The sequence below is a fragment of the Giraffa tippelskirchi genome, chromosome 12, assembly GCF_054371585.1.
Source record: "Giraffa tippelskirchi isolate mGirTip1 chromosome 12, T2T-mGirTip1v1.2.pri, whole genome shotgun sequence".
Lineage (NCBI taxonomy): Eukaryota > Metazoa > Chordata > Mammalia > Artiodactyla > Giraffidae > Giraffa > Giraffa tippelskirchi.
The window spans coordinates 58,172,687-58,188,791 of NC_137286.1; the positions used below are offsets into that span (position 1 = coordinate 58,172,687).

Consider the following 16,105-nt stretch of genomic DNA (forward strand, 5'->3'; position numbering starts at 1 on the left):
GGGCTCGTAGCTGGACCTGTGAGGGTGGGTACGGAAGTAGTTCTGCTGGATTGCGGGCTTGGGCAGGGACGCGGTGGGGAGAGGGTCTCGCACGTCTCAACGCCAGCACCCTCATCCTCAGGAGACCCTGCTGCTCCCCTGGCTGAGGACAGGTGCAGACTGCGCCTCTGCAGCCTGGAGGCACAGCACCACCCGCCCGGGGTGGTGGGAATCTGGGCTCCTTCCAGAGATGAGATGCCCACCCGAGCCTCACGTTGAGCCTGCTGTGAGTCACGGGTCCTCTGGTGAAGGTCTCCTGGGTGCCAGGCTCTCCGTGACAATGGGAAGCAAAACTCCAGGGCAACACTGAGAGTTGAGAGTCCCCTGGTTTTTGTTTTTAGGTCCAAGTACTTGACATTCACCAGGTCGTAAGCAAGCATAGCCTTTCATTTACTTCTACTGCCTACACCTTGCTAGTTAGCCAGCCCCCTTTGTCCAGTAGCCTGATTTTATTACTGATGTATAATGTCCCATGATCAAAGTTTAATAAATGATCAGCTTGTCTTTCTGATGTGTAAGGTTTGATTCTAGGACATGTACAGCTTGTTTCCTTAGAACATGTCTTCACACTTTCTACCATGACATTTTCTCTGGCAAAGATAATGATCCCCAGATTTGTAGAGTCTCTGGGCCAGGGCTTCCCAGGTGACGCTAGTAGTAAAGAACCCACCTGCCGGTGCTGGAGACGGAAGAGACGTGGGTTCAATCCTTGGGTCGGGAAGATCCCCTGGAGGAGGGCATGGCAACCCACTCCAGAATTCTTGCCCGAGGAGCCTGGTGGCTACAGTCCCTAGGGTCGCACAGAGTCGGACAGGACTGAAGCGACTTCACACAACATACTGGGGTAGGCCAAGATCGTCGGCTGCAAAGTAACTACGGTGTCTGTGCAGCGCCCGTGAGCCGCGCCCTGTGGGCCTGCCCATGGCCTCACCTGTACCCTCCGAGGAGGTGTGCTGACCGTGAGGGACCAACAAGGCAGTGAAAGTGTGAAGAAAGTCCTTTGCCCCAGAAGCGCCCAGACGAAGCCTGCCCTGGCCTGACTTTTGTCTATGGAAAAGCCTACACAACAGTCAAAAATCCAGTACAGACATCTATATTTTATAGGAATTCAAAATTTCTTCTGGCTGATGTAATGGAGCAAATAGGTTTCCTGTTCACCTGCAATTTGCATGCCTAGAAGGTTCAGCTGTCAGAAACAGGGTGAAGCCTTCACACAGAACACCTCCCAGCGACACGTGTGAACACACACGCCACCCGTAGCTCAGCTTCCCGGCTCAGAAGTGCGGTAATCCTTCCAGAAGGGGTGGGGAGGGGCAAAATCAGAGACCAAAATGCATACAGAATTCTTTTATTTAACTTAAACCATGTAGTACTTTAACTACTAGAAAAAAGCAGAGTAAGAGAAACTAAAGTTGCCTTAGCTTCAGCCATTCAAAATAGACAAAGTTTCTTTTTTTTCGGTAATGTAAAGAATCCAGAGTATATCGCAATAACAGGAATAAATTCTTACAACAGAATATACAAAAAAACATTTTGAAATTTTTTTCATCTACTGATTTTTATATAAACAGAGGAATTTTTTAGGAATAATTTATACACAGAAAGTCATTTTATGTAACAAATTGGCCATGTTATTACCTTTTTTTATTTTTTTACTTTTTTTTTTAAAAACTTTTTTTTGAACAAGAAAACTCAGAAAATGCATTATTTGCGATGCATCCATTCCATCGTGCCTTCTGGTTTGATTTTTTTTTTTTTTGTCCCAGAGGTAGACAAACTCTGGCAAACCCCCAACCTCAACCTCACTGGCTTAGAAAGCAGACAGGTGTCTCTGCCAAGCATCCATCACCTGTGGTTGTGTCTGCGCAACACCAAACATCCAAAGGAAAAGTTGCAAACAAAACCCAGACTGTTTCTGGACCTTTCTCCCATGTAGCACAAAACACCCAGGTGTTCCCAGTGATGAGGATTTTGTGGAGCTGTGTTGATACGGCCAATAACCCACTGAGAGCCGGAAGAAATGGAGTCAAACGTAAAAAAGATCTTGAATGTGTGTAGTTTTTATTAAAAAGAGTTTGTTTTCTATTGAAAAACATCTAAGTTCGGTGCTCTGCCTCAAATAAAAATAGGGTCTCTTCCTTGTCATAGCAAAGCCTTAATCATGATATGAGGCATGGAAGCAAATGGCCTGCGTGTGCCAGAATTGCCATCTTTTTGTGGTAGCCTGTGTGCTGTGCTCATTGTGAAAACCGTGAGCTGTGCGATGGAGTCCTTCCATCTCGAGGCACCGCCTAACGGTACAGCTACCAACCAACCCAACCAGATGTGGACGGCGCCACGGCACCGCTGGGCTGCAACACCTCTGCAATTTGCTTGGCCAATGAGGTTCTTTCAGTCTGTTAAAGTAGCTACACTCCAAAGGGAAATGAGCAGTAAAAGATGATCCCCTACCCAACCAGAGGGTTCTGGAAGACCAAGATACTGAAGATACAGAACTACTTCTTAACTCATCATTCCTTTGTTATAAACTAGGGCACAAAGCATGGGGGGAAAGAGGGTGAACCACGGCTTGGGTCAGGGAAAAATCCTTTTTTTGGCATCTTGTAAAGCTAGCTAGTAAACAGGTGTCCTAAAAAAATGGATCACAAATACACATTTGCACACACAGAGAAAAAAAGTGTCTTTAAATTATTCTCAGCAATTATAAACTACAAACATTTTATAAAATTATTCTATGTTCTTACAAAAATGCAATGAAACATTTAATTAGTTCTTGTAAACCAGATCTTCGTCAACTGACTACCCGTAATCTACTGGACTTAAGAGCCCTATTGAAAACGCTAATGAGTGACTAATTACAACAATGTTTACCAGAAAGATGTGGACACACACAAACGTGGACATACAGATGAGTGATCATTATGTTCTTGCATAAACAAAATAAAACAAAACCCTAAAGTCATGCCCCAGAACTGACAACTGACGGGTGCGATGCAGTTCGTGTTCTTGAACAATTTGAACTCCGCAGTAACAGTTTCCAAAGTAGGATGTTAGGTTTATCTGTTGACACCAAATGCCCATGGATGACTGTCGTGCCTTGATGTGGTCTGATACCTTCAGAAACCATCAAGTTCCAAGCACAGCCCACACTTCTTCCAAGCCCTGTACCTTCTGCTCATGCTTTCCTCTCTCCATGTCTTTCTTGATCCCTGTTACAATGGTTTCCTGCCACCTCCTCATTCCACCATCAAGGAGTGTTCATCTGCTTTTTCTCTAAATGACCAACTAGTCATCTAAGCTGGAGGCCAAAAATGAAACCCTCTGGCCTGTCCAAGGTCTGTATCTTCAGCATCTCTGGCAACAGAGGTTCAATCTAAGCAACATCCTCTCTTGATGTTCTCATTTGTACCACCCACTATGTCAGAGTGGAGTTAAGAGTTTGATTTTCATCACTGGTTCTTAAAGAGTGGATCTCTGGGCCATGTCTCTCAATGCTGCTTAGCCCAGGAAATGGAAAGACAGCCAACAAACACAAAGTAATATTAACAAAAGAACAAACCCCAAACCTTAAATGCATTACTGGGACTGCTGGAATGGGCCAAGGCATACCATGGAGCTTTACTGTCAACTGGAGGGTGTCTGTGTTCTGGCAAGAGTTGCCTTTGACACTGTCTGGCCCGAGGACCCAACGGTGACAGCCGAGGACCTTGGACCAAGTATCCTAGCCTTCTCGCTGCTCTGAGCTACGTGTGACCTTGTCATAACAGCGGCCTGTATCCCGTACAGCCACCTGCCAGCAGAGGTGGGCTGCTGAGAAAGAGGCTTCAGTGGAACAAACTGGCCTAGAATTTGGCATCATACTTGGGCTCTGACATCTGTTACCCAACTGAAAACACACCACTTCATGCCAAGCATTTTTCCATTGAGTAGTTCCACAATAACCATTTTTTTTCTATTATTGAAATGTTGTTCCAAGTCATAAGAAACAGGCTGGAAGGAAAGGCCAGTGTTGGCCATGAACACGGTCTTCTATCTTCCAAGGAGGAAGCTCATTCCAACTGTGTCAAATGTCAGGACATCCTCTAAGGGAGTCCTGGGGTGGTCTGGGTCTCACCCAGCTGCAGTTCAACAACGTCTCCAGAATACACCAGCTCCTGCTGCCTCAGGGAAGGGCTGTGTGTGATCAGGTTTTAATGCTCACATCAATTCAATGATGTGCCTCAGTGGTTCACGTCACGTCAAGCAGTGCGAGCTGCTGTCAGAAGGAGGCTGCATGGAGAATGCCACAACTCAGCTTAAGTTATTTGGAGCATACAAAGGAGGAAACCAAGAAGAGGTGGGGAGATGAGCGTAAAATGAGGCTAGAACTGTGGACAGATGATGCCTTGGTATAGTCAAGGTGGGTGGTTTGGTCCAGTAAAATGACTGCACCATCACACAAGCAAAAAATTCTCTTTTATTTAAGTGTTTCTGAAGCATTTGTTATGATGGGCACTATACTGTTAGTGTTTTCTCTCTACTTAAAGGAAAACCACCTACATAAAACAAAAAGTGACACCAACAACTCGGACAGTTTAAACAAAACCAGCTGAATGATCTGTAGAAATCCAGTTGTGGAAACCGGTAGGTATGTGCAAAACGCAGGAGAGGCCACTATTCCACGGGGTCACCTACAGTGTGGAAGCAGGAACCCTGATCAAACACTACTTCTCAATGACCTTAAGATGCCAGGGTACCTGGGGAAGGAGAGGGGTGTTCCAGCAGGAGAGAGGAGCTCCTGAGCACAACTGCAGTCCTGGGGGCAGACAGGAGCCGCCGCCCTCGGGGAGATCCGCCCCACTGCATTTCCCAGATGAAACGCCAGTGCCTGTGAGCAGCTGCTGGAGGGGGCGCCGCCCGCCCATGAGCAGCGGGAGCGGGGTTGGGGGGGGAGGCACAGCCCCTTCCAGCCCAAAGGTTTGGTTCGTCTTTGTTTGCCCCTGGGAAGGAGGTGAGGGCAAAGTGGAGAGAACAGCCTGGACAGGGAGGCGGGGACTCTTCTCCGAACGTCCTACCTGGGGCTGGTCACCACCAGGTCGGAACCCGCAGGGGAGGCGCTCGGCCCGGCCCGGCGCTCGGAGCCCACCTGGCCGCAGGGGGCGCTGAGTTCACCCCGCGGCCGCAGGGGCGGTGGGGGCCCTGGCTCGGCCAGGGCCCCAGACTGGAAACCACCGCCCACCCCCGCAGGGCTGTCTGCCCCACCCCTCCAAGTCCGCACTGAGTAGCAGGTTTCCAAGACATCCTGCGGGCCCCTCCCCACCTCTGGGGAGACTGAGTCAGGAGGAGACCAGGAGTGACGCCAAACGAGCCGTCACAGCAAAAGGCAAGTCGGGAGGTGAGCTCGTGCTGCTGGGACCCCGGGGTACAGGCTGGCCTCGCCCTGCGTCACCTGCTGTGTACGGCCTGTGGTGTGCATGAGGTTACCAGTATCAACGGCATATTGTCAGGTGCTGAGAGATGTGAGATGTACTCCTTTTATATATACACATATAAAAAATAAGAGTGAGGTAGATAAATGTTTGGAAACAAAACAAAACAAAAACCCCTAAACTGTCCTGTCTTACACACACACGCGCACACACACACACACACAAACCCTTTTCTCAGTATTTAAATTCATAAGGGGGCTTCTCTACAGTGATCGAAACTGGTATCACAAAATAAATTAAAACTCCTACATATAATACCTCAATTTTTTCTTTTTCTCATTTTTTTTTTTAAAGGGAAAAACTATGGGACAGAGACTAGAGGAAACAGTGAGACTGAAACTACTGACAAGCAAAAAAGCACTACCAGCTTTCTCTTTAGTGTTTCATCTCCAGTCGCAACTAGCAATCATCAAACTGTATAGCTTTGTTCTTACTCATAATTTAAACATTTCCATCCCGGAAGCAACTCTTGTGCTGGCATCACTCTGGTTAGAAGTGCTAAAAACTAAACAAAACGCGACCCCCGGGTTCCGAGGACTTGGCTTGCTGGCCGCGGAACGACTCCCCGGGGAGGGCGCCCGCTGTCCCGACCTGGCGGGGGGCTGCCGGCAGCGTCGTGAGGACACCGCCCCTGCGCCCCACTCCCCACCAGCGCCGGGGGTTGGGGGGGGCCTGGGGTGTCTCCGGTTCTAAAGACAGGTAGGTGGGTTGGGGGGTGGGGTGGCGGCGGGAAGCCGTAGAGGGGCCCGCTGGAGCGCGTGCCGCTGCACCCCTGGACTCAGCAGCTGTTTTCCGTGGGATGGAAGGATTAAATAGCCATTTAAAAAAAATAGTAATCCAAATGCCTAGTGTCTGCAGTTAAAACTGCTGTTGTACCCAAGAATTAAAAAAATAGATATATGTGTGTCACAACCGAAACAAAGGCAAGGGAAAGAGAAGGTGAGACTTGTCAACAATGGTGAGTGTCAACACTGAACAAGGATGTGCGGTATATTTAACCTTTTTTTTCTGACCTGAGTTTGTATCATGTCTTGCACTGTAACAGACTCAGACGCTGTGTGAGGGCAGGCTGGGGAGAGAGGGTCGGGGCAGGCACCTGCCTTCTCTCCGCACACCCCTCACCAGCCTCGTGCCCACAGAGCCTACGGGTAGAACAGAACTAACGGGGCAGGGGGAGCAGGGAGGGCTATGTATTTATAAAAAGGCATCAAACAGTTCATGGCAAATTATGTTATATAAGTATCAATTACTGGGAAGAGAGGAAGAAAGTCACGCACTCTAGTACAAAGCATAAGAAGTTTCTTGGAGTGAGCAGAGAGGGAAGAGGGTAGACCTGAAGGTTTTCATAGATTAAATCCACAAAGATAAAGAACAAAAAAAATAGCAGCTTTTTTTTTTTTTTCTGTACAGACGTATAGATGAATATCTGAACCGTAAAAAAGTTATAAAAGTGACATTAAAGACGATGTGTATGCAAATGTTTCATGGTCTAACATAGAACTGTAAGACCCACGAAGAAGTCCTAGTAACAGAGAAAATGTCAACAAAGCTTAGAATGCTTGAATCCATTTACTGCTTTTCTTCGCACTGTTGTGGTGGTGTTGGAATTGCTTTCCTTGCAAACCTGCATGAACAGTTGGGCTGAGTCCCTGGCAACCCCTTCCCGTCTGTGTCCTTGGGGGCTGGGCGGGGACAGGAGACTGGCACATGGACGACCTTTACTCAGAGCCTGTCTTCCAGACCCCCGCAGGGCCTGCTTCCTCCAGGATTCCTGGGGGGGGGGAGTGGCTAGAAGGTGGGGGTGCAGAAAGGGGGGTGGGGAAGCCAGGCCAGCTTCTCCCCATCCTCACTGAGAGCGAGTCTCATTCTGTCCAGTGCCCCCAAATAATAACCTCGTCAGAAGCCATCAGACCTGTGTGAACGCGAGACTCGGAACACCGGAGATAACTGGACGCGGGGCGTCAGCAGTGCGGCCCTTAACCAGTGACTAGCTCCCGGCTCGCCCAGGCCTCTGGAAATGAGAGAACAGTGGGGAAGGCGGTGAGGGGGAAAAGTTCGGGGTTTTGGCAGAATTTGGCAGCGTTAACAATGGTCACAACCTTGGGTGAATGATGGCCCTTTGTAAATTTCGTTTGTCCCTAAAAATGTTAAAGACACAGTTAAAAAAATCCCGTCTCAACGTGTTTGTTTTTTATAAAGACCTACAGTGACCGGTAGGTGTGTTCAGGGCAACATGGGCCACAGACGGGCAGCCCTCGCTTCAATCCGATGCCAAGGGCGTCCCGGCTGGGCTTGAGGCAAATGTGTTTCCATCATGAAGCAGAAAGAAAGAGAAAGGTGTGGAGAGAGAGAGAGACAGGGAGAGAGAGGAGACTTGATTCTCAAGTGTTGCTATTAAGTGTTGTCATTAAGGTTCTTAAAGGCCCGTGTCAGTTAAGGGTTTGGGTAGGGAAATAAAAAGCTGCTTGCATATTGAAAAAAGGAACATCCCAAATGTGTTTACTGCAGAGAAGCCGTCTCCTGTGGGCAGCCATGGCAGTTCTGAAGATCCACTGAGGTACAGGAAGCTGTGAATAGATTGTGAACACTCTCTCCCCACCCCCGCCGCCGCGCGCGCGCGTTACTGTGTGCACGGCCGGGATCCGGGATCAGCAGGTCGAGGACTGGGGCAGGGGCAAGGCGCGCTCGTTCTTGCGGCCCCCGTTCATGTGCGCGTAGGGCTGCCTCTCGTCGAAGCTGGCCCGCAGGACCAGCACGCCCGGGCCCGGGCCATTCTCGGCCTTGTGTCCTGAGTGTCTGTCGGGCAGCGGCAGGGAGGCAGAGGAGGCCGAGGGGTCCAGGGGCACGCTCTCCATGTTCTCGGGCTCCAGGTCAAGCTCCTCCGGCTCCGGCGGCTTGTTCTCCTCGCTGTAGTAGAAGGAGACCTCCCGGAAGCCCGCCTCCATCTCGTCCTTGACGCTGCTGATGATCTCCAGGAATGAAGGCCTCATCTTGGGGTTGTACTGCCAGCACATGCGCATCAGCTCAAACCTGCGGGGAGATGGCAGAGGTGGGCCCCGCCGGGAGAGCGCCGGGCCAGGCAGCCCCGCCACACCGAGCGCAGCAAGCGCGCCACAGGCCGGCCTGCCGCCCGTCCGGCCGCAGCTCTGTCTCTCTCTGACACGGGAGAGTGTCTCCTTTCTCTCTCTCTGACACAGGTACAGTATCTACTTTGTCTCTCTGTGACACAGGTACAGTATCTCCTTTCTCTCTCTCTGACACAGGTACAGTATCTCCTTTGTCTCTCTCTGACACAGGTACAGTATCTACTTTGTCTCTCTGTATCTCCTTTCTCTCTCTCTGACACAGGTACAGTATCTACATTGTCTCTCTCTGACACAGATAGCCTTCAGCTTCTCCCGACTTAGGCCCACCTCTGTGGTCACTTCACTGACATGCAGGACTTAACCCCAACTCTCGCATCCTGAGAGGGACAAATACAGGTTCCACACAGAGTCTGTTATTACAAGCCAAAGTGTTAGTCACTCAGTCGTGTCCTACTCTCTGCGACCCCATGGGCTGTAGCCCACCAGGCTCCTCCATCCATGGGATTCTCCAGGTAAGAACACTGGAGTGGGTTTCCTATTTCCTCCTCCAGGGGATCTTCCCCAGGGATGGAACCTGGGGTCTCCCACATTGCGGATTCTTTGTAGGTGTTTGAGCCCCCTACAAAAGCCTCTTATTACAGGTATTTACCTAAAACACAAACCAGCCTTCTATCTGAAGCATCTCCTGCAGCCACTGGATAAACATTATTTCCAGAATTAGAACACTGAGGAGGCTGAGCAGCGATCAGTTTTCCCCACAGTGCTCTCTCGTTCAGTTCCACCCACGCTGTTTCCAAGCTCCCTCCTGGGCGCAGGGGGCCACTGGCAGGGAACCGAGGACAGGCGGTGCCAGGCAGTGTGGCTGCAAGACAGAAGGGGCGCACGGCCCCCGTCCTGTGCCGGGGCTCAGGCTACTCGCCGTGTGCCCCAAGGTGGCAGAGCTAGCCTGGGAGACGGGCTGTCCTGAGCCCAGCGAGAGTGGGGCCTGGGGCCAGGGTCCCTGCTCAGGCCCAGGACGGGCAGAGAGGGCACCGGGGCTGCAGCCCCTGGGAAGCCTCAGCGTCACGTGGCCACGGGGACCAGCCCAGCATCGGGCCTGGGCCCCCAGAACAGGCGGCTGCACGGGGAAAGAGCCAGGAACAGGCCCTGACAACAGTTCAGCACAGCTGCGGGAGGGGCAACCCTCATTCACCCGGCATGCAGAGGACTCCAGCTAAGCAGACGTCCAGGGCACGCAGGAGGTGGCCGAACAAAGGTCCAGGCTGCCAGGAGCGTGGAGGAGGCTCTGAGGAGACAGCAGCCAGCAGCCTTTTCTCATGGAGACCAGGTTGCCTTCCCTTCCATTTCTGCTTTCTCGCCAGAAACTGTTTTATGTTTTGTTTCAAAACTTCTGGCTAATGAGATACTTTTCAAAAAAAATGGCCAAATGGCCATTCCCCACATCTAGGAAGCTCAAAGCACCCCAAACTGGCTTCCAGCCTCAGGCTGACACTTGACAGACCTGAGTCTGGCCCCAGAGAACATTTCAAAGAGAGAAGGCTCAAGGGGACAGGAAGGCTCCCAGGTCCATCCACCAGGCACCTCTGACCTGGGGAGAAGGGTGTCAGGTCTAGTTGGAGAGAAGAGGATGTGACCTTGAGTGAGGGTGGGAACAGGAGGCCGGCTGCCTGCTTTTGTAAATCAAGTTTTACTGCAAGGGAAACACCCGTTTGTTTACATATGGTCTGCGGCTGCTTTCAAACCAGTAGTTGTATGAGCTGAATAGTTGAGATGGTTTGGCCTGTGAGCCCTACCGTGTGCCCCTTTGCAGAAAAAGCTTGCCACTCCTGCTCTAGCGGAGACAGAGTTAGACAAAACCTGAAGACTGACTATTTTTTCCCCTCCCAACTAAACCACCTACACGAGGTCACGACGCTAACTCCACGGTAGTTGATCAGTGCTCTCAGGAGTTTTATGGGTGTATACGGCACTGCTCTGCGTGGGTCTGCGAAGGTGTGTATCATAATAAAGCCCCATTTTATAGATCTCCAAATGAGTGAGGGTGGAGCAGGAATGGAAGTCTCATGAATGACCTGCTTGCACTTTGAAATGCCTCCACCAACCTCAGAAAGAGAAACTTGCTCTCAGCCTCAACAAGAGAAACCACAGTCCTGCCCCGTCTTCCTCTCTTGGCCGTCCACTGACAGTCACAGGTGTCTGGGGGCTTTGCAGATAAACTGGCAGCTTGTTCTTGGGTCAGATGGCAAACGAGCCTCCTTCCATATCCTCACTTCCATCATTTCCTATGAAAAAGGACCGACACCCCCCCTCCCAATAAAAACAAAAAAAGAGCCATAAATACACGACATGCTTCTCCACGGCTCAGCTGTGATTTCCTCTCTAGCCTGAACAGAAGCGCAGCCAGGGCCAAGCACACGTGATGTGTCCTGGCTCGGGCCCCTCAGGCTGGGGCTGAGGAGGTGCCCCCCGCAGGGGAGGAGGCCTGTGCGAGACATCAGCACGAACAAGCCGCGTGACAGCGCGTCTGACCCTCTCCAGAGTCACAGCCCTCCAGTGCTGCCCATAAAAGGCAGTCTTTTTTTACTCGGCGAGATTCAAGACCTTGTTTACACTATCTCCACAAGAAAACTTTCCAGTACACTCTAGAAGGATTTATGAGCTGATAAAACTCTTAAAAAAAACCACATTTCTTGTTTTTTAAAAAATAACTGGTCAGCTCTGGGAAACAGGAGCTGTCTTGCACTGAATGCCCGCACAGGAGGCACGCGTGTGTGTGGCTGTCACCTGGGCAGGACCAGACGGAGCCACCGCCTTTGTGCGCCTGCGGAGGCCGTCTCCACCTCACCCTCGGCCCGGCTGTGCACGGGCAGGCTGCAGTCACCCGCCAAGAGCAGCCTCCATCATCCCTGTGATGACAAAGAGATGGCGTTCCAGAGAGGACCTGCGGGGCTCACGGCACCCCTCCTTGCCTCCCGGCAGCCCTGAACACTCGGGCTCCTGCCCCACTTCTCGGCCGGCAGGGGCAGAGGGCCAGGGGCCAGACTGACTGCTCAGCCCACATTCCTGCCTCGGGAGAGATGGAAGGCAGGGCCCAGCCCCCAGGGAAGCGGCCGCAGGCTCTCCGGGCATGAGTGCCATCCCAGCCTGTCTGTATCCCACTCAAGCACTTGATTCCCATAAAACTGGCCCGGGATCTCCAACAGTCAGCAATAGGGAAAAACTGTGCTGGAAAACTGCGAAACAACCAAAGTCTACCGAGTTTGCTTCAGACTCACTCATGAGTTGACGACTCTGGACTGAGAGCTCAAGTTCCTCTCTGAATGCCGCACCCTGAAGGCCTCCCTGGCAGAAGTCTAGCTGCGCGATCTGGGGGCCCGTCAGCAGAGAGCAGGCTCCTCGCTTGGCACCCGGCTCTGCTCCACCTGGGTCCCGGCTTCAGAGCCCCGGCCCTTCAGTGACCGGGCCAGCTGGGAGTGGGGACCGCTCCCCGCAGCCCCGGCTCCGGGCCACAGCAGCCAGCACGTGCTCGGAGGGACCCTGGGACTCTGGCAGCGTGAGTGTGGAGGCCTGAGCGTGAGAGAAGGTCAAGGAACTGCAGGCCGAAGCCGTCTCCACCCCTTGCTAACCGATCCACACTGCATCTCAGGGCTGAGACGCGCAGGCCTGGATGCACTACGGCCCGGTCCCTGACGCCTTTCCTCTAAAGCTGGGCGCCCACTGTCTGAAGGGCATCAGGACTGCTGGCTGCCCAGGAACAGCCGGCGACTCCTTGGCATCGCCGAGCGAAGACACTGAGCTGAGGTCCACCAGCAGCCCCTGCACACCTGCCCCGTTACCCTGTGGGCACCGTCCATACCTCCAGAACCACGAAACTGAAGCACACAAGCTCTCTTCCACGTGGGGCCCAGCATGGCTTTCAGGCAGCTCCTAAGGGCTCAGTGACTTTCCTCTCCCATGGGAAAAACAAGAGGGATTCTTTCAATTTTGTAATAAAAGAAGCCCCATCTCCCAGAACATGTCTTCCTCACCTAAGCTCATCAATAAATTCAAAAGGACAACACAGATACTCTCTATGAAACCAGCTTGGCTCCTTTCGCTCTGTTCTTCCTTAGAAGGGAGAAAGTTTGCCAAGGGGGTTCTGGCTGGCAGGGCACAGGGGCCTCCTGAATTATACATTTAATATCCCAGAGTAACCGCGCCATGTACGTTTCCCTGTCACTCTAGGCTGGGAGCAGGAAGTGCGCTGCCTTTCCCAGGGCAGGGGCGCTGCTTCCCAGGCATATTAAATTATACTAAAGCTCCCGTCACCTGGGGGCAGATCAGCTTCAGGTGCCCCACAAGTTTCTCAGAGACAACGACAACTCAGGTCAACAAAAGAGAAAGCTCAGGAACAGTGCCTCTCCTCCCCCCACCCCCAAGCCACACGAACAGAGCGCACACCTGCTTTCTTGGACTGCTTCTACACCTGCTAACACACCACCACTTCCAGTGTTAGGTTCTCTTCTGGCGCTGGACACGCTCATGCGAATTCAGCGGGCATCATTCCTCAAAGTCCACTACTTATGCTTTTGCTCTGAAGGAAGACCGTTCTTCCCACGGGCTGCTGACAGTACTGTGGCTACACTGCTCAGAGTGGAGGGCAGTCACCACTCGGGCGCGGTGGCTGACCTCCGAGACCCTCGCATCCTGGTGTCCGTGCCTCACAGAATGGCCTGTCACATCAGACACAGCCCACAGGAGGTGCTGGGCACCAAGCAGTGTGACGAGTAGGCCACAAAGAACACCGTGGTTTCTGCTCCGCCCCGGGAGTGACTGCCCTCAGGCACGGTGGGCGAGCTCCAGGCCCACAGGCCAAATCTGGCGTGCTCTCTGACTCTGCAAGGCCTAGGAGCGAAAGATGGCTTTTATATCTGTATCAATAAATGGCTGGGAAAAAAAGCAAAAAAGAACAATATTGTGCAACAAAACGAAAGCCATGTGAAATTCAAATAAAGGATCCAGCCATCAAGTTTCCTGGACCATAAGCACACCTGTTCCTGTGATATATCTGGCTGCTCCTGTAAACAGCCAAGGTGAGCAGCTGCAGTTGAGATCGCAGGGGCCACAGAGCTGAAACTATTTACTATATGACATTCACTATATGTCCTTCTGGAGAAAAGGCTTGCCGAGCCCTGCCCTAGGAGAAGCCAGCTGCATAGCATGGCGACACTCAAGCAGCATCACAGAGGAACTAAGGCTTCACGCGGCCCCAGCGGTGAGTGCCCTGCTTTCGACGTGGATCCCAGCCCCGGTCAAGCCTTCAGATGACGGCAACCCTGGCTGCCAGCGCACTGTGACCTCAGGAGACCCCTGGTCAGAGCCAGCCAGCTAAGCTGCTCCTGGATCCCTGACCTCCAGAAACGCTGTGAGATAATAAATGCTTTCTCTTGTCTTAAACTGTTAAGTTTCAGATAATGTTATGCTGCAACTAAAAAAATTAAAAATATACACAGGAGAAGAGGGAAAGTTTCCATGACGGGCAAGAAAAAGCACTAAGTGGCTGTCTGAGTCTCTTCCAACTTTGGGTCCCGAAGTCTGAAGATGCTGTACTAGGCAGTCTGTTGGTGAGGGATCCAGGATGCCTGGTGCCCCCTGACGCACGGCCTCCTGAGAAGTGGCGCTTCCTGTCACAGTGGGTGTATTCTGTGCCCACGTCCAGGACATATGCAGGTTTCCTAGGCCGGGCCCACACACACACACAGACACTGAGGCAAACGTGTTGCCTTTCCTGTGGCATTCTCTGGCCTCTTTCCTAACTCCATGGAAGCTATCCTAGAGATAGAACAGGCTTTGGCTGAGCCAGTGCTCAGAAGCAGCAGCTAAGGAGTAGGATGCCCAGCTAACGTTCTCTCAAAGCAGCAGCACAGTCAGAGCCAGGAGAACAGATCCTACCCCCCACCCCCACCCTCTACCTGGAGCTTATGGATCCAGTCTTGGAAGCTACACTAAAAGTGCTTTAGAGAAAAACCAAAACCTTGATTTATTGCCAGGACAACAGTTTCTACTTCCCAGGCTGCAGCAGTCAGACTCTAAGATGGTCCCCAAGATCCCCGCCCCTGGTGCAAATGCCCCGTATGATCCCCTCACTTGCCTGGGAGGGACTTGTGAACGTGATGAGATCTCACTCCTTCATTTAGGCTTCTAATAACTGACTCTAAGTTAATCAAAAGGGAGACTACCCTGCATGGATGACTTAATTAGGTAAAAAAAAAAAAAAAAAATGTCAATAGCAGCATAGGAAATCCTCTTGCTGGCCTTGCAGAAGAAAGCCGCTTCGTTGGGAGACTCTTGTGGCGAGGAGTGGGGTAGTGGTGGCAAGGACCGGGAGCTGAGAGCCAGCCAGACCAGGGACTTCAGGCCTACAGCCCCAAGGAGCCGACTCCTGCCAGCAGCCTGAAGGGGCCTGGGAGAGGGAGGCCCCTGAGCCTCAGATGATCACAGCTGGGCTGACATCTCGATCTCAACCTTGTCAGACTGAGCAGAGGACCCAGCGTTCCCATTTCCTGATCCATGGAAACCTTGAGAGACCAAATGAACCGAGGCTTCACGGCTGTTGGGCTGATTTCCCTGGTCCCCGCTCAATGCGGTGCCTGACTCATGTCTGTATCATCTGACCACGATGCAGCCCTTCCCCGAGCCGGGGCTCACTCGAGGTTGGTGCGCGGGTAGGTGGCAGATATGAAGGGGGTCGCGGGGGGGGGGCTTCCACGTGGGCAGAGAGACAGCCCAGCAATTCCTCTGGGGTCCTTTCCAAGGTGAGGCCCAACCTGTCCTGAAAAGCGCTTCTAGAAAATCCCTGGATTGGTCTTGAGGTATTAGTGGAAGCCTACTTTCCGCCTATCGGGATCCAGAAAATCGTGAGCCCTGCGTTAAGGTGCACGTCGAAAGCAAGCCCAGTGCGCCTCACCCATGCCTGTCTGCACCTGACGACCCGGGCACAGCACACCTGCACGCCCGCACCCCTTTAGCAGTGCTGACCGCCGCAGACAGAGGGGCCTGCCCCCAGAACACGGAGCAGGGAGGCCCGCGAGGCTGGGGGACCGTTTCCCATTTCTGACGCATCTCAGGACAGAGAGCCGTGTGCCAGGAGGCCCCCTGAACTGCCTCCCAGTCCGCACGGCCGCCCACCCCTCACACTTTTTACACCTTTTGGAAACACCTCACAGGGAAGAAGCCTGAGGGGACGCAGGTGGCGGCAGCGTCCCGGAGCAGCCTGCAGCGGGAGGTCCGAGGTCACCCCGGAAGCCCGGAGGAGCCCCGCCAATGGTGGGGGAGCAGCCCGGGACTGTGGCTTCAGAGGAATCAGTGTCAGGTTGCTGCATTTTTTTTTTTTTTTTTTAACTCTGCCTGGAGAAGACTGGCAGAGATTGCTTTGGTCAAGTATTTCACAAAGACGTTTGGCCTGAGAAACTGCAATGCAAACTGCATTGCAAAAATCTTCCCAGGATTAAGGAAGATGGGGTGGGATTAAGG

The 16,105-nt window shown here is 52.3% G+C and overlaps 1 protein-coding gene and 1 long non-coding RNA gene across 3 annotated transcripts in view; one reads left to right on the top strand and one right to left on the bottom strand.

Annotated features, from left to right (window-relative positions):
• Positions 1 to 7,057: 7,057 nt before the first annotated feature.
• IGF1R (insulin like growth factor 1 receptor) overlaps positions 7,058 to 16,105 on the bottom strand; it is a 306,250-nt gene continuing 297,202 nt past the window's right edge. For both annotated transcript variants that reach the window (XM_081551233.1, XM_081551232.1), the window contains exon 22: positions 7,058 to 8,537. In XM_081551233.1, coding sequence (XP_081407359.1) covers positions 8,156 to 8,537 — 382 coding nt within the window. In that variant the 3' untranslated portion in view covers positions 7,058 to 8,155. The remainder of the gene's footprint in view (positions 8,538 to 16,105) is intronic.
• LOC145530262 (uncharacterized) lies at positions 8,378 to 12,674 on the top strand. The gene is made up of 3 exons (XR_014071617.1): positions 8,378 to 8,803; positions 8,889 to 9,105; positions 10,617 to 12,674. It is a non-coding gene; the product is annotated as an uncharacterized LOC145530262 (long non-coding RNA).